This window comes from Podarcis pityusensis (assembly GCF_964106645.2).
Source record: "Podarcis pityusensis genome assembly, chromosome: 3".
NCBI lineage: Eukaryota > Metazoa > Chordata > Lepidosauria > Squamata > Lacertidae > Podarcis > Podarcis pityusensis.
Genome location: NC_138026.1, coordinates 4,279,353 through 4,302,727, shown reverse-complemented (window position 1 = coordinate 4,302,727; position 23,375 = coordinate 4,279,353). Strand labels below are relative to the sequence as shown.

The window sequence follows — 23,375 nt, the reverse complement described above, 5'->3', positions numbered from 1 at the left end:
CCCACTGAAATGTCAGAAAACTCTTGGGAGTCAGAGGTAGGGAAAGATTTTTACTAGGGGAGCTGAGCCATTTGTGACACAGTATAGAAGCTCAGTAGCCTAGGGAAGATTTCTAAGCAAACAATGCAGATGTTGTTACCCACTAGACCTGCTGGGGCTGCTAAGAAGTCACAGGTCTTGGCCAATGGCAGGGCCTGGCTTTCTCACCAACTCCCTTCGCAAAGGTACTTTTAAGCATGGCTGTTTCACAAAGGGTTTAACACCTGCAGTATAGTAACTAAACTGAGTGGTGTCTTACTTTGCTGCAATTGCTCCTCTGCTGGGAGAAAAGTGCTCTTTTCACCTGTTCTGGTATTCTCCTCCTTTGCAAAGAAACAGTTGGCACTTCAAACACCGCATAACAGGTATCCTTTGTATCAACAGTACAAAGTATAATCACCAAAAGCCCTTTCCCCCCAGCAGCCTGTTCTCACAGTAACCAAACAAACGCACACACACACAGCATTTTTAAAGCTAAAGAAAAACAGGAATGCAAAACCTCAGTACTTCTCTCAAACCTAGACACACACAGAGACCCTACAGTGCTCAAAATTGCGGTGCACACAAAAACCACCCACGATGTCTTCTCCCAGTCCTCCTCCGCTATTCATAAAACTAACTGCAAATGATTAAGCTCCTTTGTATTTTACCAACAGATCTGTACAGGTTTCTTCCCTAACACACATCCTATTTTGGCACAAGGGTCTGCTCTCCTGTGGATCTCAGTATGTTCAGCCGGTCTGCGTTTGCGATCCCCTGTTGCGTAACCTCTTTATAGTTTCCCCACAGGGCCTGCTCTTCCTGGGTGTTGTGAACTTCCCCATTTCTCCTTAAGGGAACTGACAAGCTAACCTGCTTACCTCCTGATATTGCTCAGCAGGAAAGCAGCAAGCCTGCATGTTCTTTTACCAATGCTACAGGGAGGAATCTTTAGGTTCCCATGAACCAAAACGCTTGGCAGAATGGCAATACATTCTGCCTTTGAAGGGAGCATTTTCTTTCCCCTTTGGCGCAACCAGTTATTTTAGACATTGACAATGTCCTGCAGGAAAGCAAGTTCTTTCCGCTATTTAGCAAGCAAGGTTTAACTTGGGAGCAAAATGTGTAGAAAAAGCATAAAAAGGTAAAGGACCCCTGACAGTTAAGTCCAGTTGCGGACAACTCCGGGGTTGCAGTGCTCATCTCCCTTTACTGGCCAAGGGGGCCGACGTTTGTCCACAGACAGTTTTTCTGGGTCATGTGGCCAGCGTGACTAAGCCACTTCTGGCGAACCAGAGCAGTGCACGGAAACGCCATTTACCTTTCCGCCGGAGCAGTACCTATTTATCTACTTGCACTTTGACATGCTTTCGAACTGCTAGGTTGGCAGGAGCAGGGACTGAGAAACGGGAGCTCACCCTGTTGTGGGGATTCGAACCGCTGACCTTCCGATTGGCAAGCCCAAGGCTCAGTGGTTTAGACCACAGCGCCACCCAGGTCCCTAGAAAAAGCATACACACACACACATATACACAGTGAAACAGTCTCCCTCATGAGGTGATCCCATTAGGTTTTTTTTAAGCAGAGGTTGGATGGCCATCTGTCATGGACACTTTAGTTAAGATTTCTGCATTAAAGACGCATTAAAGACGGTTGGACTAGATGGTCCCTTCCAGCTCTATGATTCTATGATTCTATTATGTTATGACATGGAAAAAGTAACAAAATTCTTAACAACAGCCTTCTTGTGGCACCTTAGAGTTAAACTAACAGATTTATTATGGTACAAAGTTTTGCAGCCTGATGCCCATTTACTGGATGCATGAAGTCTGAGCTGTGCTAGGTTTGTGAATTCACCTCTGAGGAAGCAACCATCCCCGTCTCAAATATATTTTTGACTGCCTCAAAACCCAAAGCAAAGTTAGCAGGCTTTGAGGCTTTGGAGCCACTTTGAAAACTCAGGAGGGTTTCTAGAAATTGTTTTCTTGTTTGGGATATTTAGTCCAATTTTAGAACTTCCTCCAACCTTTTCATAAATGGAAAACACAAAAAACAGAGAGGCAGAGGAGTGGAGTTCTGTGATTGACACTTCCAATCAGGGATGGCTCTCCAAGAGAAAAACCAGTCAGTCTAGGCTTTAATAAGCTCTGTCCACAAGACTTGTTCTTTCTGGTGGGAGCAGCAGGCCTGGAAACTGTGAGCTTGTAACCTTTACTGAGGTCTGGCAGAACACATACTGTACATGTTGATCCTACCAGTTATGCCCAGTGAGGTCATTCTTTTACATTTATTGCTAGCACTGATAAGAATAGTTTTCCTGCTTAGGTAGAGTATATCGTGATGTTGTTGTTTAATCATTTAGTCGTGTCCGATTCTTTGTGACCCCATGGACCAGAGCATGCCAGGCACTCCTGTCTTCCACTGCCTCCCGCAGCTTGATCAAACTCATCCTCTGTCGTCCCCTTCTCCTTGTGCCCTCCATCTTTCCCAACATCAGGGTCTTTTCCTAGGTAAAGTATATAAGCCTAGTGAAAATATTCCCACTAATTTTCTACAATCCACTTCTCAGTCCCTGTGCGTTATTTCAGATTAGCAGTATTAGAAGGCAACATAGACTATTAGCTTTGAAATCAGCCACTTTTCCTTTTCCTTCCTAGCATCGTTTGCAAAGGCAAAAGCTTTGCAAAGCCCAGAGTGCCTTTAGAATTCAGAGAAACCTGTTAAAGAAATTGAGTTAAACCAAAGTGAATAGGCTCTCAATAAATGCATTGTTTGTACAACACCTTAAAGCAAACACCAGGAGATAAAAATAAATGGTTTTTATACTTTCATTTTGAGGCAATATCAAACCCCAAGTCATCACCTTGTAGCAGTGGTTTAGAAGCATATATACGGTAATAAGCATAATGACACAAAGCATTGAGAAGGAAGTCGGGCTGCATGGGCTCAGAATGAAGTTCCTTCTCCCATGCATTCAAATAATCCCAGGTGTTTGAATTCAATTTTTACTCTTGGAAGTAAAAGTTTAAGGAGGAGCCTACCTGCACAGAGAATTTGAAAAGTAAAGGACCATAGTGTAGTTAAAGATACAGTGCACATATTTGCAGGCACCATCTTTGAATTATTCCCTGTGCTATAGAGCAGAGAGCACAGAGGATTTACTGTACTAACCTGTTAGGATTAGGGAAACTGGTAAAGGTAAAGGGACCCCTGACCATTAGGTCCAGTTGTGGCCGACTCTAGCGTTGCGGCGCTCATCTCACTTTATTGGCTGAGGGAGCCGGCGTACAGCTTCCGGGTCATGTGGCCAGCATGACTAAGCCGCTTCTGGCGAACCAGAGCAGCGCACGGAAACGCCGTTTACCTTCCCGCCGGAGCGGTACCTATTTATCTACTTGCACTTTGAGGTGCTTTCGAACTGCTAGGTTGGCAGGAGCAGGGACCGAGCAATGGGAGCTCAACCCGTTGTGGGGATTCGAACCGCCAACCTTCTGATCGGCAAGTCCTAGGCTCTGTAGTTTAACCCACAGTGCCACCCGTGTCCCAGGGAAACTGGTAGATTCCATAAAACTAGCCATATGGGTAGAAATTCTCTCACCGATGTGCCCAGTGATGGTTCCAGATGTATTCTGAATGAATAGCCAGTAATGGTGGTTTCTTTTCCTCTTAACATTTTTCCATGTTCAAGAAATGGAAGCAGCCAGACTCCAGGAAGTTGCCTCTATGTCAGGCCTTATAACATCTCTGTCCGGATCCAGCCCGCTAATGGGGTGATGGAAAGCCCCCTTCCCAGGCAACCACAGGTCATCTTCCTGGATAAGCAGGTATGGAATTATAAGAAGGCGCATTTGGGATAAGGGTATATCCTGTATGCAGGACTGCTAGATTTAAATGTCCAATGTAAAACATAATCCTAATACCCCATCCTTTCATTTTATAGGTGAATGTGAAAATGTAGTCTTTTAAATATTGGTTGCTGAAAGAGAAATATCAGAAATGGCAGCCCTTTTCACATAAATAAAAACACACATGAATAATGGTGCACAAGATTGCAACTTGCATTTTAGTGTCTTTGAAGTTTAATGCATTGTATCACAGAATTTGATGTCCATTGAGCAAAGAAAATATCCATGAATCCACAGACTTTAATTCATGCACCAATCCTTCTGAAATTTTGCAGTGACAAACGTGTAATACATGCTATTTTCATTTTTAAAAACCAAAACACCACCATTTTCCTAAATTGCAGGGAGGTAAGCAAGATCCTTTTTAGATTTTCCTTTCCCTATAATCAACTTTAAATATGTGCTGCAGAAAAAAACCCTGTCTATCTTTCTGAAATTTATTAGATTAATTACTTAAAGGCACTTCTATAATGTATATTGTTTTCATATACATTTCTGACAAGTGGGGGGGGGGGGGAGGAGAAGCAAATCTTTTAAAAATCTCCATTAAACTGTAAAGGCCATGCTTACAGAAAACGTCCTGCACCTATTCCTTGGAAACATTCTAGTGCAAGTGGTAAAGGAGTTATAGACTTCTTTGCTTTCAGTAATAGTGAATGGGGAGACACACAACTTTTGTTTTCCTGAAGCAAAGTTTCAATGACATGTATTTTTGCATTTTTGTATTGTAAGCCTCTCTGTGATTTTTGGATGAAGGGTGGTATAGAAATGATGATGATGATGATGATGATGATACTAATAATAATAATAATAATAATAATTTTTTTCTGAATTGCTGCATTGGGATCTGAACTGTATTCGGTGAGCAGCCCTTTTCAGGAACTAGAGATGGACAGTGGGACATCTTAATCAGGAAAAGGGGTAGATTTGAACTGCCCTTATCTTCACTTCCTCTCCAATTGCTGATTTCTGAGATCCCTCCCCCCCCCTTTGTATATTTCAATAGCGGTAGGCTCTGTTGATGGGCATAGCCAGGTTTTTTGTTAGGGGAGCAGGACTTTTGTTAGGGGGCAGAACCAACGTGATTGGCCAGTTAGTTAAGTATTTCTATTATTTTACTTGATTGGGGCAGGGGCAGCTGCCACCTGCCCCCCCTTGGCTATGCCCATGGCTCTCTTCAAGGCCAGTGGCACTTCCATTGCTTATGTGAAAGGAAGTCACATCAAAGCATCACCCTGACAGTCCTCCTAGAACAGGTGTGGGGAACCTCTGGCCGCCAGATGTTGCTGGGCTAGAACTCCAAACAGCCCCAGCAAGTAAGGGCAATGGCCAGGGCTGATGGGAGCTGGATTTCAGCAACATCTGGAGAGCCCAGCATTCCCCACACCTGCCATAGAACAGTGGAAGCAATAGCTTTTTCCCTGCCTGAAGCAACAGGCAGGATGAAGGATGGAGCAAGACAGATGACTCTTCAAGGGACCTGAGCCCATTTCAGAGTCTGCTTGAATGAGACATCACTCAGACCATTTCTTCCTATTTTTACAGGAAGGGGGAGATCATTAATCAGATATTACATGGCTAGCTGGTGAAGATGAACAGCATAAATGGGTCCTTTTAATACAATTGCTCTTTTATGGATCAGCTGTGGCAGACAAGAGAAGAAGAAACGCAACTGAGGTTGAAACCTTCCTGAACCATCTCCTCAATGAACCATCAGTGTGGTTTTCCAATATTTTATAGCATTTTTGTGGTCACCACTTGACCGCAACTTGTTTTAACTAATTTTAATATTGCGTTTTTAAATTCTTACAACCTGCCCTGGGTTGAAAGATGGGGTAAGAAATCATTGTCAACATCATCATCCCCCCCATTAGGAAAAACAGTGGTGACTAACAACAACACACTATGTTTCTTTTTATTTCCGTAGGGTCGAAGAGTGGCCACAGTAGGCTTCCCCTCCAAACCGTGGGTTGTGACAGCCTTTCTGAAAGACAGTCCAGAGGCTGTGCTGAAAGGTTTGGACCTATTTCTAAGCACCTCTGAGGTTCCATTATAGGCAGCGTGGGGCCATGCTGCTCACAAATACAGTGGTACCTCAGGTTACATACGCTTCAGGTTACATACGCTTCAGGTTACAGACTCTGCTAACCCAGAAATAGTGCTTCAGGTTAAGAACTTTGCTTCAGGATGAGAACAGAAATTGTGCTCCGGTGGCGCAGCAGCAGCAGGAGGCCCCATTAGCTAAAGTGGTGCTTCAGGTTAAGAACAGTTTCAGGTTAAGTATGGACCTCTGGAACGAATTAAGTACTTAACCCGAGGTACCACTGTATGTGAAGAATGTTAAAAGGAGTGTATTTTAGGCAGTGCTATTTTTCTATGTGAACATCTCCCTCATTCTCTTAGAATGGTAATGGCACCCACCTGAGAGGTGCCGGAACTGAGTTCTGGTGAGTTCTGGCTGAATTTTTTTTGGGGGGGGGGGGATTTCACATGAGCACCAGCAGAGCACCTGATCCAAGCAACATCCTTATACACAAAAATATAGTTAACTGTGAAAGAATGGCTTTATAGTTCTGGGCTTCTTATGTATATGCTTGTGTACATTACGGAAATGTGTATCTTGCATGTATGTCTTGCTGCATATGGCAAAAAGATACCTGTCTCTCTGGTCCGTTCATGTGGGGATTGTAGGGTTAACTAACTATGCCCCAAGGCATTGTCACCATGTATGTGCAGGATGGCACATCCCTTTTCTGGAGGTGGGGAAAGGAAAAGCTCCAAACTTCCTTGAATCTGTAACCTGAGGAGAGGAACACATGATTGACAAGGGAGATCTATAAATACAGATACGGCAGACAGGGCTGGTCCTGCTAAGAGCCTGGTGAGTTAGGGATTGTTTATCCAGTTTTGATTTGTTTTTGCTCCAAAGGGTACATTTTGGGTTTCCGTCCTTTTGAGCATCACATTTCCATCTCTGTAACATTTGCATGTCTTTCTTATCTTAGGAAACTAAATTCGTGTTAGATAAACCCTGCTGGTCTCAGCTTTATCAAAACATGCTGAGGCCTAGAGCTTTAAACTTAAGGAGGCTTCAGAGAGACCCCAGGGAACTCTGGGGAGGCTGTTTGATAAGGGGCAGCCTGGTAAATAACTGATGTCTTATCTGGTGGCAGCAGATACCGCAACTGGAGGGAGAGAGGGTGCTAGAGAGAGGCATGCGCTGTTGTGGCCGCATCCTCTTCACCAGGTGTACAGGTCCCAGGTGTTTCAGATGTGGCCTTCACAAGCTCCCTCCTCCCTCCATAGAATCCTCTCCTTATGCACCTGGACTGCTGAGTCTCGTGTGAGAAGAGACAAGGCAGAAATGAACAACTGGGATGCATCACAACAGAACTCTGCCCACGCCTCTGTTGCTTGCTATGGATACTTTGGAGGAGCCCGTTGCCTCACATGGCAGAACATCAGAGTGTGACCTTTCAACCGTTGCTCAAGTTACTTGCTGACTGTGGTGGTCTTCGTTTTAGTTTTACTCAGGGTACAGTCGCCGGAATTGATGAATATAATTAAGTAAGGTCCGTTAATTTCAATGGGTCTGCTCTGAGTAACACTTAGTTGACTGTCACCCCAAGGATTTATTTGTTCTGGCTACACAAGTTACATTTGAAGTTCCAAAATCAGAAAGGGCAAAATATTTATAAACTTCCCTAACAGATTCAGATCTCTGAAGTCAGTGCCATCTCAGAGATAATTTTCACATTCAGAATAGCACGTGATATTGTTTTTCTGGATCCCTACAGTTTTAGAAACAAATGGAAAATTGCATGATCAAATGTTTCTCCATGTCAGAAATTTTCTGCCTTTGAAGCTAGCAGGCCTAGGAGAAGGACCTATGTGCAAGGTTTTTTTAAAAAAAACAACAACTCGTGGCAGAGCCTTCAGACACCTGCATTCTGATGTGATGTAGTCCTACGAATGATGCTTTTCTGAATACTAGCTGAGGTCAGACACCAGTTGATTTTTGGTAAGCCACTGTCCCTCAACCTCTGTTCCCCTTTGATAAAATTTGGCCATAAAGTGCCTATCTCAGATCAGTTAGTTACAAGGACAAACAAGATTCAAACTTGTAAAACACTTTGTACTGCAAATATATTGTATTGCTCCATTATACATGAGCTTGTTCTGGAGGTCTATGTGACCTCCTTATCCATAATAACCTGGGATTTGAAGCAAGCGGTATACAAATATATTATTCCAGAGAATGACAAATAGTGCATTTTTAATTTTTTAATTTTAAAGAGAATTAAGTGGACTTCAGAATTATTCCCATGTAAGAGTAGGTGCATGTGAATCACCACCCAAAGAAATGAACAGGCTTTCGAAAGCATTTGGATGACACAGCAGTGATTTCTGTGACTTGCATATAACAGGACAGAAACGGAGAGGTTGCTTAATTAGGACTATCCTAGGATTGTGGAGCCTTTGTACAAATAATGCACTGAAGAATCTGAGGCATTTCTGCTTCTCAGGGTCCAAGGCTCTAAGGCAGAGAGGGGCACCACCTGTGCCCACTGAACTATTGGAAACAGGGGAGCAAACAAACTATCAGTTGTGAGAAGCTTCCCACCGTGTGCCAATTTGAAGTCACAGCTGAGCTTTGCACGTATGAACCCTGATCATGCTAAATATATCTTTCCAGGGGTTGTAGCACAGCTCACGCAGGTAGGCACGGTTGGCTGAGAACAGAGCAAAGGAATTCACTGTGCAAATGTCTTTCAATTATGGACTTAATGACCCTCGTGGCCCCCTTGCAGTCTTTTAAGCGATGAAGGTAATGGACTCATTGCTGTGGCTGACATTAACCTGGGCAGTCGCTCTGCTGGTTTAAATTGGCATAGCTCCAAGGAAGCCAATGAGGTAATTCTGATTTACATGCTCACTGATGACATCAGTAGCAATGCTTGTTCCACAGAGTGGGCATTTGTCTACTGTTAGATAATGGTAACCACCTGGCCCGTTTGCCCAGGACAGCTGCCTTATTTGGGGATCTAATAATTTGCCAATGGCTTTGAAAACAACCAAAACAAATGGAAAGGAAGAGTTTATATGTGATCTTCTGAGCTGCTTTGTGTTACCCTTCATTGTAAAAGTTCAGCTGTTGAAATATATCTTTGTGAGTTATGAAACAACCTTATTTTTCTCTCTGACCCAAAATTAATTAAGCCATGAAAGGAGAAATATAAAGAAAGAAAGAAGCAAACTAATAGAAGATGGAAGAAGGCTCAAATAAAGGACAGTCACTGAAGAGAAAAAGGCATTATGCATTCTTTAAAAGAAACATACATCAAATTAATAGTCAATAAACTCCAAGAACGACAGACGTGTGCTCTGCAGATGTTCGCTGCGTAATCATTTGCTGTGTTTATTCCTTTGACAAACGTGATCATTGTGATCATTGTTAGCAGCATTTAAGGAGAATGTGTCTGCCACACGTATTCAGACTGCTTGGTTTGACAGCAGCCAAACTGCCTCTCACAAAGCAGTTTAGCTCCAAATTAGCTCGCTCCAGCGTTAAATACCAGCTTGCTTTGGAGGTCTTTGTGACGAGCACCATATATATCCATAATATTCTGGTATTTGAAGCATATGTGCCAGAAAGCTGAGAGACTCTCCTTTCAAGAATACAGTATGTTACTCCAGGGTTCATCATAGACTTGAAATGGCAGCTATAAAACCTTCCAGTGTTGCAGCCTGGAAAGCTAGCATTACAGTAAACTGAGAACGTTATCAGTAGTCAAGGCACTTAGATGCTCTGTCAAAAAGTTCCATGAAAGAGGCTTAATACAGGTGCCTAGCTGGCAAGCAGGGAAATCATAGAGTTGCAGAGTTAAAAGGGACTACAATTCAGCACTTTCTGCAATAACAACAAAAATGTCTCAAGGTAACTTGCAAACCCATAAAAACATAATGCTTACAAACATTTAAAAACAATGCATCAGGAAAGTCAGTAAAAGACAAATTATCTAAAAGTGCTTATCCAACAGTATTATAAAAAGGATAAATCCTACCCCATCCAACTTAAAATGTACACCACAGAGAGGCCAGGAATCATAGTATAGGATGGTCCAAATTAGCTATCAAAGGCCTGGAACAGGAATGCCTTAGCCTGGCATCTAAAAGCGGACAATGAGGATCTGAGGTGGAGATCATTCCACAAATAGGGAGCAGCCACTGAAAAAGCTCATTGCTGTCTGTCTAAGGGAACAGGTGAATTTTTATTGGGAAACAGCACAAAGTAGTGTGAAAAGCTCCTACTGATACTTCTGTGACATGATCTGATTAGTCTTTGGCCCAGTCCTGCTGTTTTAGGAAAGAATATTTTCCGGCTATGTAATGAAGCACATTGAGCCTCTGGCTGACGGGCTAACCTCTCCTTCTCTTTTGCACATCAGAGGAAAAGTTCAGGCGCATATGCTTCCAATTTTAAAGTGACCACACAGTCCCTCAGATGTCAAGACTTAGAAACTTAATTTTGTTTTCTAAAAATATTTTCGGAACAAGACAGAATGGAACCATTGTATGGCCCTGTCTCATTATCACTTACCATTGTTTAAACAAATCACAGTTCCATGAATTCAGGCATCACTGGGGACTGTGGCTGTTTGAAAAGTGGAAGTGAACACTTCTGATCTCTTTGCAGGCGTGAAAAAGGGAAGAACACTCAAACTTGAGGCTGTTTTGTTCATGTGACAGGAAACGGATGCTTTGTTAGTCTGAACGGGGCTACAGCAGGTGTTCAGACATTTCAATTTGATTTCAACACAGTGGTGCTTTGCACCTGATGATATTTTGATGGTATACAGTGTATAGGTCCCAACGGCAAGTTGTGGCTGCAAGCTACTATCTCTGATTGTTAGCATGTGGTAGGTATTAAACTGCTGTAACGTGGCATCTACTTGTGGATCCTGCAGACCACCTTTGTATTGGAAGCTAACAGTGAATGCAGAGGACAGGGCGTGAAAAAATGGAATAGTGAGAGGGGGAAATTAGGCAGTAGCAAATGGGGCAGAGGCCTTGATATTTCAGAAAACAATATTGGATATTTCAGGAAACAATATGGGTGGGGAAGAGGCATTGAGGAAGTGTTTGAAAGAAGAAGAAGAAGAGTTTGGATTTGATACCCTAAGGAGTCTCAAAGCGGCTAACATTTTCCTTTCCCTTCCTCCCCCACAACAAACACTCTGTGAGGTGAGTGAGGCTGAGAGATTTCAGAGAAGTGTGACTAGCCCAAGGTCACCCATGCAGCTGCATGTAGAGGAGCGGAGACGCGAACCCAGTTCACCGGATTACGAGACTACCGCTCTTAACCACTACACCACACCGGGAACTGTAATTTCAGCAATGTGAAGCCTGAGGCCAAATGCAGCCATGCAGGCTTCTGTAACTGGCCCTTGGCTCTCTCCTGAGGCCACACCCCGCCTCAGGCCACACCTCTCACTGACCCTGCTGTGCTAGGGCTTTGGCCAGCAGTGGAGCAAGCCAATTGGATGCCTGGGGTGGCGTGCGTGCCCTGCGCCCAGGGGCAGCTATCCGTGAGGTGGAGCCTCTGAGGAGTCTGCCTGCCTCCTCCCATTCAGCTGCCCTACAGCTGAGGGGGAGGCGGGGGGGGACGGACCGTTTGGGGCAGTGCAGAGCCTGCAGGCGCTCAAGCCGCCATGTCACTCCCAGGAGAGATGTGTGGCTTGGGCCTGCTGCAGGCCCCGCAGTGAGTGCCATCCAGCATTTTGTCATCCCTCTCAGTGGTGACACCCGGGGTGACCTGCCCCACCGTACCCCCTTCCTCCGCCCCTGGCTTTGGCATCTTGATAATTTCTTGCATTGCCACATGGAGGACGGAGAGATGGTTGTGATGGCATGTGCATGTAGAAACCTCTGGTTTTTGCATGGCTGAAATACAACCTTTCTGTACAAAAGGTGAGAGTGGCATCCGTTGTTCCACCCACTTTTGCCTCTGGCCCAGCCCACTGTGGCCCGTAGCCCCTGGGAGGTTCCTGGGAGGTTCCCCACAAGGGAATGGAGCCATCAGGCTGAAAGGGGGCATCTCAGCTATCCATCTGTTTTCTTTGACCTACTTAGATGGATGTCAGGGATGGGAAATATAGGAAGGTAGAAACCTGTTTAGATGCTCAAACTGCTACAAGTTATCCCAATGTCCTAGTGGAACTTTTTCTAGGAAGGACAACCGCTTATGCCACAATGAATTGTGGCATAAATTGTGCAAAAAAATTATCTTGATGAGGCATTTAGCTTCAGACCCAGGGCCAAACAATTTCAATACTATATTGGGAAATATACATATATATATATATATATTTAAAAATCCATGTCGGACTAGAGCAGAACTATGAAAATTTTCCTCCTTCCTTTACAGTTTGGCACTCTGACTTTATTTGCATATAAATTATTAACCCTATAAATTATTTGACCAACTGACTTCCTGACTTAAGCAGATACCTTTGGCATCAGGCGCCTTGTTTGTAAACAAGAAGTAAAATATTGGTCTGTTATGTTTGCAGCACAGAGAATGCAAGAGGGAGCACTGAAATAGTGTACAACACATTAACAGGCTACAAAATTGATATGTACTGTGCTTAAAAACATGGAGTCTGGCTTTGCTTATCTAGAAACTTTTTCCGTGAGTAAATGTGTAGTAATAGCAGGGCTTTTTTCAGCCAGAACTCACTGGAACTCCGTTCCGGCCCCTCTCAGGTGGGTGCCATTGCCATTATAAGAGAACAAGGGAGGAGTTCATGGTGAGTTCCGGCACCTCTTTCTCTAGAAAAACAGCACTGGGTAACAGTATGCTCATTTGAAATGGAAAGCATCATAATCTAATAATTTAAACTCATCATAATCTAATAATTTAAACTCATTATTTAGTGTTTTAACAATGCTGCAGTTCTCTGGCTTTTAAAACTGAAGAACAGGCTGTCTCCAAGGGGAAATTTATTGCTTGGGAGATAGTGAATTCTAGGACAGGTGTTTTGATTTCTTCCACTGGTGATCCCCCCCCCCAAAAAAATATAATACAATATTATTGTAGCCACAAAGGACATATTTAATGCTGCAAGTAATTGATTTGCTGAACAAGTAAAAAATTCTTGTTTTGTAATCTCTGGATGTTGTCCAACATCCTAAACAGGTTCTGATATCTAGCACCTCTAACCCTTCCCACCTGAACCAATATTTAGAAAGTTGATTCTCCCTGCATGGTTAAGAATTTTGCCATGATCCTGTGTCAAGTTCAGGATTTGACTAGAGTTTGGTTAGCACTTAAAAGCATTGCGGAATGAAATGCAGGTATCTAGTCATTAAATTAATAAAACAATATTTCCAATAAAAATAATGTCATGTAGAAAACTGGAATGCAGACTTAACAATGGTGTAAATGATAGGGTTGTGCATCAATTCTGTGTGCACCTTGAATAATGAGGCAAATCTAAGTCCCATTGGCTTACTGGAGCTTTCAGGTAAATTTGTGTAAGATTGTGGCTTTAAAAGATGTAGTTTTGGTGAAATTCATCAGATAATCTAGCATAGATATGTATTTTTCTTCAGGTGACACAAGGATAAAGGTCCAAGATGGAAAGGCTGCCTTTCAAAACCTGGTGGTCTCTGGTTCCTGCTCAGGTTGTTACCTCTTTTTCAAAGTGACTTCTCCTCCAGGTAAGATTCGTTATCCAGTGAAGAGTCTAAGGGGGACTGCTTAATACTGAAGCTAAGCAGGTGCTGGGTAAGATCAGTGCCTTCATAGGAGATATTGGGTTCTGTAACAGAGGAAAGGTAGGATGGATGTACACATAAGAAAATAAATAAGAGATCTCACTTTTATCAGCCAATATGTGAAAAAGTCTTTTGGCTGCATGTGCAAGGACCTTTGCTTCTCCTTTCTTACGGAGGAGCAAACAAGCCAGGGAGGCTTCTATTAACAATAGTTTCCCATTTCATCCAAACCAGAAAACTGTAGCTAATGACTTCAGAACAAGTTAGGATATGAAGTCAACTTCAAACCATAGTTCAGCATCCTAGCTTGCCCCATACTATCCTGCTTTGGATGAAATGAGAAACTATAATTAATGGAAAAAAATTCCTGGTTCACTTGCTGACTCAAGCAAAGAAACAGCTACATGTGAAGCCAAAATGATTGTTCATACATCAGCATAGTTTGAGATATTGCCATCCAAAGGTAACTAAGAAATCATTTTAAAAAATAAATAAATTCTGAATTACATTCCTCTCCCTTCCAAATTCTAATAGCTTAAACATACTGCTGAACCAATGTTTTTTGGCTTCTCAGCAACATTGGCTGAACCAGTCTAAAAAACCAGGATGGGGAAGAAGATGGAACTTTGATCGGATCCAGCAGAGCTCATACCACTGAGCCTCTTGGGCTTGCCGATCGGAAGGTCGGAGGTTCAAATCCTCGTGACGGGGTGAGCTCCCGTTGCTCTGTCCCAGCTTCTGCCAACCTAGCAGTTCAAAAGCACATCAAAGTGCAAGTAGATAAATAGGTACCGCTGTGGTGGGAAGGTAAACAGCGTTTCTGTGTGCTCTGGCTTCTGTCACAGTGTCCTGTTGCACCAGAAGCAGTTTAGTCCTGCTGGCCACATGACCCGGAAAGCTGTCTGTGGACAAACGCTGGCTTGCTCAGCCTGAAAAGCGAGATGAGCGCTGCAACCCCACAGTTGCCTTTGACTGGACTTAACCATCCAGGGGTCCTTTACCTTTTTACCTTTACCTCTATAATAAGAACTGGGATCGTGATACCATCTGTGATATTGATAGTGTTTTCTGTGCCTCATCTTTTTCTTTCAGGCCTCAAGCAATCTCAGACACAATGTCCTTTCTTTGTGGCAATAACTACATTTCTGAACCTTTAAACACATGCTCCTCATTATGTTGTTTGTTTTATTCTGCTTTTTTTTTAGGTGCTATATTATCTGTCAGATCCAATTCTTTTACTATATTCCCCATTACTGTGACCGAAAAATCAGCCATAATCTTCACTGCTGCACTGGGATCGGCAGCCTCTCTGCTTGTTTTGGGATCTGTTGTTATCTGTTGGTCCAAGAAAACAAGAAGGAACAGTGAGTTGGAAAACTGAAGTGAAGCTTCTACCCAGAAAATACCCCATTTGTTCTGCTGGGGCTTACAGAAAAAGAGAAGTTTTACAGTGAGACTGGCAATAGTTGGTGGTAGCAAATCGTGCTCCCCCCAATTTTAACAGTGTAGAAATGTTTCTTGCATTAGTATTGGGCAGATCAGCATGGTGTGGCATTACTGCTGTGTACAGACCCTTGTGTTGTACTTTCTAGTTACTCCAATGCAGGAGTGGCTGTCTTGGAGCCTCCAGATGTTGGGACTCCAGCTCCCATCAGACCAGCCCACATAGCCTAGGGCTTGCCTATCAGAAGGTTGGCGGTTTGAATCCCCGTGACAGGGTGAGCTCCCGTTGCTCGGTCCCAGCTCCTGCCAACCTAGCAGTTCAAAAGCACGTCAAAGTGCAAGTAGATAAATAGGTACCGCTCTGGCGGGAACGTAAACGGCATTTCCGTGCACTGCTCTGGTTCACCAGAAGTGGCTTAGTCATGCTGGCCACATGACCCAGAAAAACTGTCTGTGGACAAACACTGGCTCCCTCGGCCAGTAAAGCAAGATGAGCGCCACAACCCCAGAGTTGTCCGCGACTGGACTTAACTGTCAGGGGTCCTTTACCATTTTTTTAAGGCACTTCTTATGTCCAAATAGGTATGGGCTATTAGTTGTTTCTCCAGGAGGTCACTTGTATATTTCACTGAAAATTTGCAGTTTAAATTCCCTTGCAATGTTTTGCTACAGAAAACAGGATCAGAAAACCTTTGAAGAATAAGAAGAATAAGAAGCATGCCCATATTCAGGCACATCAGCAGATACTTCATGCCCAACCATGCTTCATCCAGGAGGAGAATAAACACAACATTACTGCTAGGAGAGAAGGTGAGTCTCTTGGATACAGACTTAATCCTATTATAAAGCACCTTTTTGCACATCATAGGTTGCAACCTTAGCAGGTCCCTGAGCTGGTCTTTTCAGTGCCTCAGCCACAAATACTGTTTGTCAATTAGTTGTAGCTGGTTGGATTTTCTCATGAGAAGTTCCAGGCAGGCTTTGCTTCAGGAGGCCAGATAATGGCTTCCTGCAATGGGCTGTTGCTTTGGGGTTTGAGGCTGGTCTCTGGCTCAACCTCCAACCTTCCAGCTCACTGGAATTGTGACCATGACAATATTTGTCCTATCTTTTATTACAGCGTTCCCTTCTTGTAATTTCAGCATCACCTACTTCACTTTTTCTTTTCTCTGTTCATATGCTAACCAATTCCCAAGTTTATTAGCAAATTGTAAAAAATGTTTAGCATATTTCAAATGTTAGCATAATCCTGCATTGTTTTTTCCCCATTTTAATATTTTTTATTAATGTTTTCTTGGTTTACAAAGGTATGCATAAGGTCTCTTTTTTCAAGTTACATTTTTCATAGGTCAGTTTCATTTGTTGAGACATTAGAGTTAGGAAGAAAAGGGGGGAAGAGGTGGAGGGGGCCATGGTTGGTGGGGGGGGGGGGTCAAGAGGCGATGCTTCTGTTTTGCTTAATGTATTTGTGGGGTTTTGTGTCAGCATCATTTGTGCAGGTTCTCTTTGCTTGTTTTCCTTTGGTGGTGAGAGAAATTGGGGTTGGCCTAGGGTGCGGTTGCTCGTTTGTGATTGGCTGTGGTGAACTTTGTTTTTGTGTGTGTGGCGTGGGTGTGTGTTTTGGATCAGGTTAGCCATATTGATTTATATGCTGTTGGTGGATTCTTTTCGTTGTCTTGTTGGGCTGTGTAAGTGATAAAGGGGAGCCATACGGGGGTGAAGGTATCTTCTTCTATTTGTTCCCGTGTCAGTTTCAGTTTATTGGTTAATTTTTCTAGTAGGGCTGTTTCCCATACTATTTGGTACCATTGGCCCATGCTTACTCCAGTGTCTGGCTATGATGTTTCTGGTTGCTGGGAGTAGGTGGGTTATGAGTTATTTGTGATGTAAATGGGCGTTATTGTCTTGGAATATGTTTAGTAGGGCCAGTTCTGGGATGATTTCTAATACTTACTTAGTTATTTTACATATTTCTTGTATGGCTGTTGTCCAGAATAGTTGGATTTTGGGGCATTCCCACCACATGTGGAGGTATGTGCCTGTGGAGGTGCACCCTCTCCAGCATTTTGGTGATGTTCCTGTTAGCATAGATAATGGTCTCTGCAGCATCTTAATTTGGCAGGTAACATTTGTATTTGTTGGTGATTGTTCCAGCTCTTTTTCTTTTTGTCTAATTTCACACAGAATCTTTTGTATTTTCTCCTGTCTCTCTTTTTTAAGTCAAGAGTTACCAGTATGTTGCATAAAGTAACCTCTTATATATGTTCTGCTTGCATCCCAGACTGATATCTTTGTCTAAATTATTCTCAAAAAATTATTTTGATTTTTGCTTTCAGTCTTCTATGATCTTACCTTGGCATAATAATGTTTCATTGTCTCCCTCTAAAACACCAATTCTTTTTGTGTGTGTGTGTAAGTCATCATAACTGGATTATGATACAAGAAAGTTTATATTTGGTAGTATATCAACTTTATGCACCCCCGTAACCAATGTCTTCGTTACCCATATCATATCCTATCTTGATAGGACCCTCTGTTTCTCACTAAAATACAAAAATTGTTTTGTGTCCCCATTTTTATATCTCCAAATGTCCACAAGTTCCAGATTGTCCACTATTTCAAAAAATAAAATAAAATGGGTAACTTACCTTGGGTAATTTTAATGTTTCTTTCTGAACTTCTATTCTCCACTCCAGTCTCCCATAAGCAGCACTTTTTTTCAGTCAAAACTCACCAGAACTCAGATCCAGCACCTTTCAGGTGGGCACAATTATCATTATAAGAGAACAAAGTGAGTTCCAGCACCTCTTTTTGTAGAAAAATAGCACTGCCCATAAGACACCAATTTCCATATGAGACCTAGTATCTGGATAACTTCTCAGCTATGTTACTGTAGGGACTGGATGGTGACTAACCCTCACATAAATATGCATTGAGTTAATGTTGATGGACAAAGTAAAGAGGAAACAATCCCTTACACCCCTTTCGTGTGAAGGGGTTATAAATCCTCCATAGTGTGGTAAATATTGAGTTGTTTTGCCTTGACACCTGCCATCATCCCCACCCCTGGACTCTTCATATCAGCCACACATGAGAAAGACCCTTTGATCTCCAAAAGCTAGGCAGAATAGACAATGCTGGACTAAATGGTTTGTCTCAGTATTATATTCTTAGCGACTTTGCTGAGAATATGCTTTTAGAATATTGAATATTTGGACTTCGATTTCACTTTGTTCAGGAGGCCTTTTCATTTTAATCTAAAGGTTCCACTATTTTAAAGCTCCATGTGAGCAGAAAACTTTTATCTTATGAATGAATAAGCTACGGATGACCTCTTATAAATAATATATACTGCAGATGACAAAGTGAAGTCTTGTGAGATGTAAAATAGCTGCTGAGGAAGACAAAACTTCTAATGTATTTGGGAGCTTTTTTTTGCATTAAACGGACTGCTACAATCAAACGTGGGATTGTTTGACTTGCAGATTATTGCTTCATCCATTTTCATTGGATCAAATCATTTTTAAATGATATTTAAAATAATGTTTGCAATGACTAAAAGACCCCAGTGCTAACTTGATGAGGGTTTTTTTCTCTTTTATTGTATGCTTATTTATGTATGTGTCATTAGGCTGAGTTTACTAGATCAAATTTTCATGAGTATAGCTGCATCAGGGGCTGTTTGGGTTGTATATCTATTTATATATAGGTAGGGTGTGCCTAATCCTAAAAGCTGATCAGGGACAAATTATATGCAAAAGACTACTAAGCCGGATCAAATCTCATCATTGCAATATATGCAAGCATGCCACATTGTCATATCCACCACAGAAATTAAGAGAGATTTGAAAAAGTTTAAATATTTCATTGCAAACATATACTTGTCGATCTTTAGGTTTAATTTATGTTATATATAGTAAGAGTTCAATTAGACTTTCTTCACCATACCTTCCACTGCCATATACATGTGTGAAAACTAGAGAATGTAGGGCAAGGAGAACCTACACTCAATATATTTTGAACAAAATTCATATAGCTAGTTGACTCTCGAACCAAGTGTGGTCCAAGTGGTGTCAGCCCAAATTTAGTACCAAAAATGCATTGCGTGTTAAGATCCCAAGACCTTCCCCAATATATAAAGACACAATTGACACAGAAATTAGTTTAAGGTTATTGGCATAATTTTGGCCACAACTTTATTGATTACAGATTGTGAGTGGTTTGCTTAGACATTGGTTCCCGAGTAGCTGCATCTGACCTTGTCAGGGCAGCACTGACGACTGGACTCTGGCAGAGGTCAGTACAGGTAAACATCGTGGGGGAGTGTTGGATCAGGCTCAGACTCAAGCTCACCCCAAATGCTCCTAGGGGCTCTGGCGTGACCCTAGCCCTCGGAAGAGGGTCGGACAAAAGCAAGCCAAGCCCCTGGATTCCTTTAACGGAATACCTTTTGCGCATGGGAGGGGCAGGTGTGACAACCTCTTCTCTACTCCACATTGAACCAATGCCTAACCGCCAAACCTTACAAAGTTGTGACAATTTGCTACGTGGCAGGCGAAACCCAAGTGGCACCAGCCAATCAACCAAATGGGAAAATTCCTACCAGGCCCCTGTCCCAAAAACAGATGACCCACGATGGCATAGCAAGGTCATATAGGGAGGGAGGGAGGGTGATCTGATGCGAGGTGAAAAGAGGAAGCTCAGTGCAGCGTGCAGCAATATATAGGTCCCTCAGTTAATGCATATAACGATCCCATTGGCCAGATTACCCCAGCAACCGAGGGACCACCATTTGGCTATCCAATCGCTTCCACCCACAACAGCAGTGAGGTCAGTCGATGATCTCACCGCAACGTGTGCTCTCTGGGAGGAGGACAGGATTTCCAGACCTTCTCAGATTTATCAGGTTCCCTTGCCACATACATGCTGAGCATTCGAATCTGCATGCTCTAATATTTCCTTGACCCATCTTGTGAGAGGTGAGTGCTGCCAAAGCCAGCGTAGATAAAAACTCCAGGCTCGCCGCCAGTTACTGTCTTTTAGATTTATTTACAAAGTTCAAAAAGGTTTCCAGAGCTTCAAAGCATGTCCGTCTCCGTCTGATTAGATGCCTCGAATGCTTTTTTTTTTACTCCTTCTTCCCCAGCAGGCTAATCGGCGGAAACCCCGCCTCTGATCTCCTCTGTTCAAAGGATACAGTGGTACCTCGCAAGACGAATGCCTCGCAAGACAAAAAACTCGCTAGACGAAAGGGTTTTTTGTTTTTTGAGCTGCTTCGCAAGATGATTTTCCCTATGGGCTTGCTTCGCAAGACGGAAACGTCTTGCAAGTTTGTTTCCCTTTTCTTAACACCGTTAATACAGTTGCGACTTGACTTTGAGGAGCAACTCATAGAACGCAGTGTGGTAGCCTTTTTTGAGGTTTTTAAAGACTTTGGTGATTTTTGAAGCTTTTCCAAAACTTTCCCGACACCGTGCTTCGCAAGACGAAAAGAATCGCAAGACGACAAAACTCGCGGAATGAATTAATTTCGTCTTGCGAGGCACCACTGTAGCTAGTTCCGGGCCGAGCATCCTCTCTCCCTGCCTCTTCTTCGCTGTCAGAAGAGAAGCTGCTAATTAGCTCTTTCGGCTCTCTATAAGTGCTCCTCTCCCCCTTTGGGTCTTTTGCCGTGTGCATCTCCCTGACACATCTCTCACTGTTTGATGGGGGCATGCAGATTAAGCTATTCTCCCTTATGAACTGGCACAAGCAGTGCAGTCATCATCCGAGGCCCTTCCTTGTGTGCCTCCTCCATGAGAGGTCCAGAGGGTGGCAACACAAGAAGGGGCCTTTTCTGCAGTGGCTCCCTGCTTGTGGGGTGCTCTCCCCATGGAAGCTCACCTGGCGACTTCATTACATGTCTTTAGGCACCAGGTGAAAACATTCCTCTTCTCCCAGGCCTTTGGCTAATTTAATTTAAATCTATGGTGTTTTATAGTGTATGTGTGAGGGGGTTATTGTTTTGTTTGCTATTATGTTGTGTATTTTTGTGTCTTTAAACTGTAAACTGCCCTGTGATCCTGAGAGATGAAGGATGGTAAATAAAATAAAATAAATCTGCCCTCATTCACCATGTTTGCTGTGAGTCCCATGGAACCAATTGGGGTGGAATGGTCTAAAGGGGAGGAGGAGGAGGAGGGCTCTGAGTTGAAGGGTGGGGTCAGCCAGGAGAGTGAGCTGGATTTAAGTTGGCTCCATCCCTCGTGGCCACTGTGGCGGGGCATCTGTTGTGCTTGGGGCTGAAGGGGTTTTGGCTGCCCCAAAGTGCAGACCTCAGCTCTTCTCCCACTAGAATGCAAATAAGGGACTGCGAGGGGTTCCCCTGGTCCTAAACTTGTTGCTTATGTAAGAAGCAGAAAGAGGTTAGTTTTGAGTTTCATCTTATTTTAATTAATATTTATCACAGAAAAGCAGAAGGAGCAAGAGAGGAAATGCTACAGTTTATATGTTTTGATATTTGCCATACTCTTTCAAAATACAGTGTTCAGCTGTATGCCTTAGGATACATATCTGCTATAAATTCATTTTTTATCTAATTTGTCTGAGATCTAAGCTTCCTGTGGAGGTCTGAGATCAAAGGATCTGATTCTTTCTGATGTTGGCTCTGACACGTAATGTGTGCTGACTTAGTTCTGTCTATAAAATCGCAGTGGGAGGCTGCCAGTCTCCCTTGGCACCTTTACATAGTGAACTTTCATTTCGACTGGTGAGGATGACAGGTACCACATTGATTGGAGCCACCGTGTAAATAATTAATAGGGAGAATTTTCTCTGCAAAAGGAAATCCAGTCCTTCAGATTCTTCTTAAAAGGAATTGTTGCAAGATCATTAAAAATCCCCAATATGTTCAAATTTAAACAAGAATAACAACATCTTAAGCAAATATAATATGCATGACATGGAATGTCTAATCTTTGCATTCCCCTCTATTTAAAGTGATGTTGGTTTTGAAAACTGAGCAACCATCAAAGTTAGTTAGTTCTATTTTGTTAATGCCAGCTAATTTTATTTCCCATGAACAAACCCTAGATTTTTTTATGTTTGGTATTTTAAATTTGGTTGAGGATGAATGGTATATATAAGACAGCGGAAATCAGCTTGGAACTTAATATAACATAAATCAAATGACAGATTAGATGTGCTTTGATTTACCAATCCAGCTGTACAAAGACATAGTTTTAAATGATCCCATTGCATGTGGGAAGATAAATTTCCCCTCTTTATGGATACTGCGATATAAATGTAAGGTTTTACATTGGGAACTATGAAAAAGGCAAGGCCAGCCTGAAACATGATACCAGTCCCTACCAGTCTCTTTTTGGTCTTGCCATTGCTCTGCATTTCCCGTCATTCATCCTTAAGAGTAATTGTTGACCAGCCATTGAGAACACCAAGAATTGGACCACAGTCTATCAAATGAATGCTTATATTTTCTCTTAATAGACCTGAAGCTGCGTGAAGAACATGAAGACACAGCAGAACCATTAAGGAAGTGCCATCAACAAGCATTTAACAGCACAGCAGTGGGAGCAGTAAACAGGACCAAGCAAGGCCGTCGGTCCCACACTGGAACATCCACATGGGGGTCTCTGGAACTTCAGCAGCTGAGCATCAAGGAGCTTAATGACTGGAAGGATACCAAGCGACATTTCTCGGACTATGCTCAGCAGAAGGAAATGAAGAAAGGGCAATTCACAGATAAAAGATATAAAAGACCCTCAGAGAAGCCTGCCTTGAGGTCAGGAGGGGATGTGAGGGAGAAACAGCAAGTTGCAGTACCATAATAAATTAGTTCCTGGGATAGGAATTATGATAAATAATATGGAAGTTGACAAATAAATGGCTTTAAAAACTCGAATAGTTTCACTCATTGACAATCCAAGAACCACCAAGCTTTTTAAGTCCACGGGCATATTTGGATTTTTGAGTGAGTGCCATGGGTGTTACTCCCTCTGCTCAGTCAATCTCTAGCTTACCTCCCCCCCCCCAACCCCGAGAGGAAGAAAGAGCAAAAGCACATGTGGGCCTATTTTATATGCGTAAAAGTCAGATCTTGTAGAATTAAACTGAGTCTTGAAAAGCACCTAGCACCTAAAGAAGAACTGGGAAATGGTGTAAGTCTCCACTTCTTCCTTCAGCAAGGGAGAATAAGCTATGCACCCACACTGTATCCTTATTGGGGCAGTG

General features: G+C 42.8%; 1 protein-coding gene across 3 annotated transcripts in view; it reads left to right on the top strand.

The window, feature by feature from the left end:
* Positions 1 to 23,042, top strand: part of PKHD1 (PKHD1 ciliary IPT domain containing fibrocystin/polyductin) — a 239,609-nt gene extending 216,567 nt beyond the window's left edge. For all 3 annotated transcript variants that reach the window (XM_080997326.1, XM_080997327.1, XM_080997328.1), the window contains 6 exons: positions 3,707 to 3,842; positions 5,851 to 5,938; positions 13,539 to 13,646; positions 14,909 to 15,067; positions 15,819 to 15,956; positions 22,632 to 23,042. In XM_080997326.1, coding sequence (XP_080853452.1) covers positions 3,707 to 3,842; positions 5,851 to 5,938; positions 13,539 to 13,646; positions 14,909 to 15,067; positions 15,819 to 15,956; positions 22,632 to 22,972 — 970 coding nt within the window. In that variant the 3' untranslated portion in view covers positions 22,973 to 23,042. The remainder of the gene's footprint in view (positions 1 to 3,706; positions 3,843 to 5,850; positions 5,939 to 13,538; positions 13,647 to 14,908; positions 15,068 to 15,818; positions 15,957 to 22,631) is intronic.
* The last annotated feature ends 333 nt before the right edge of the window (positions 23,043 to 23,375 follow it).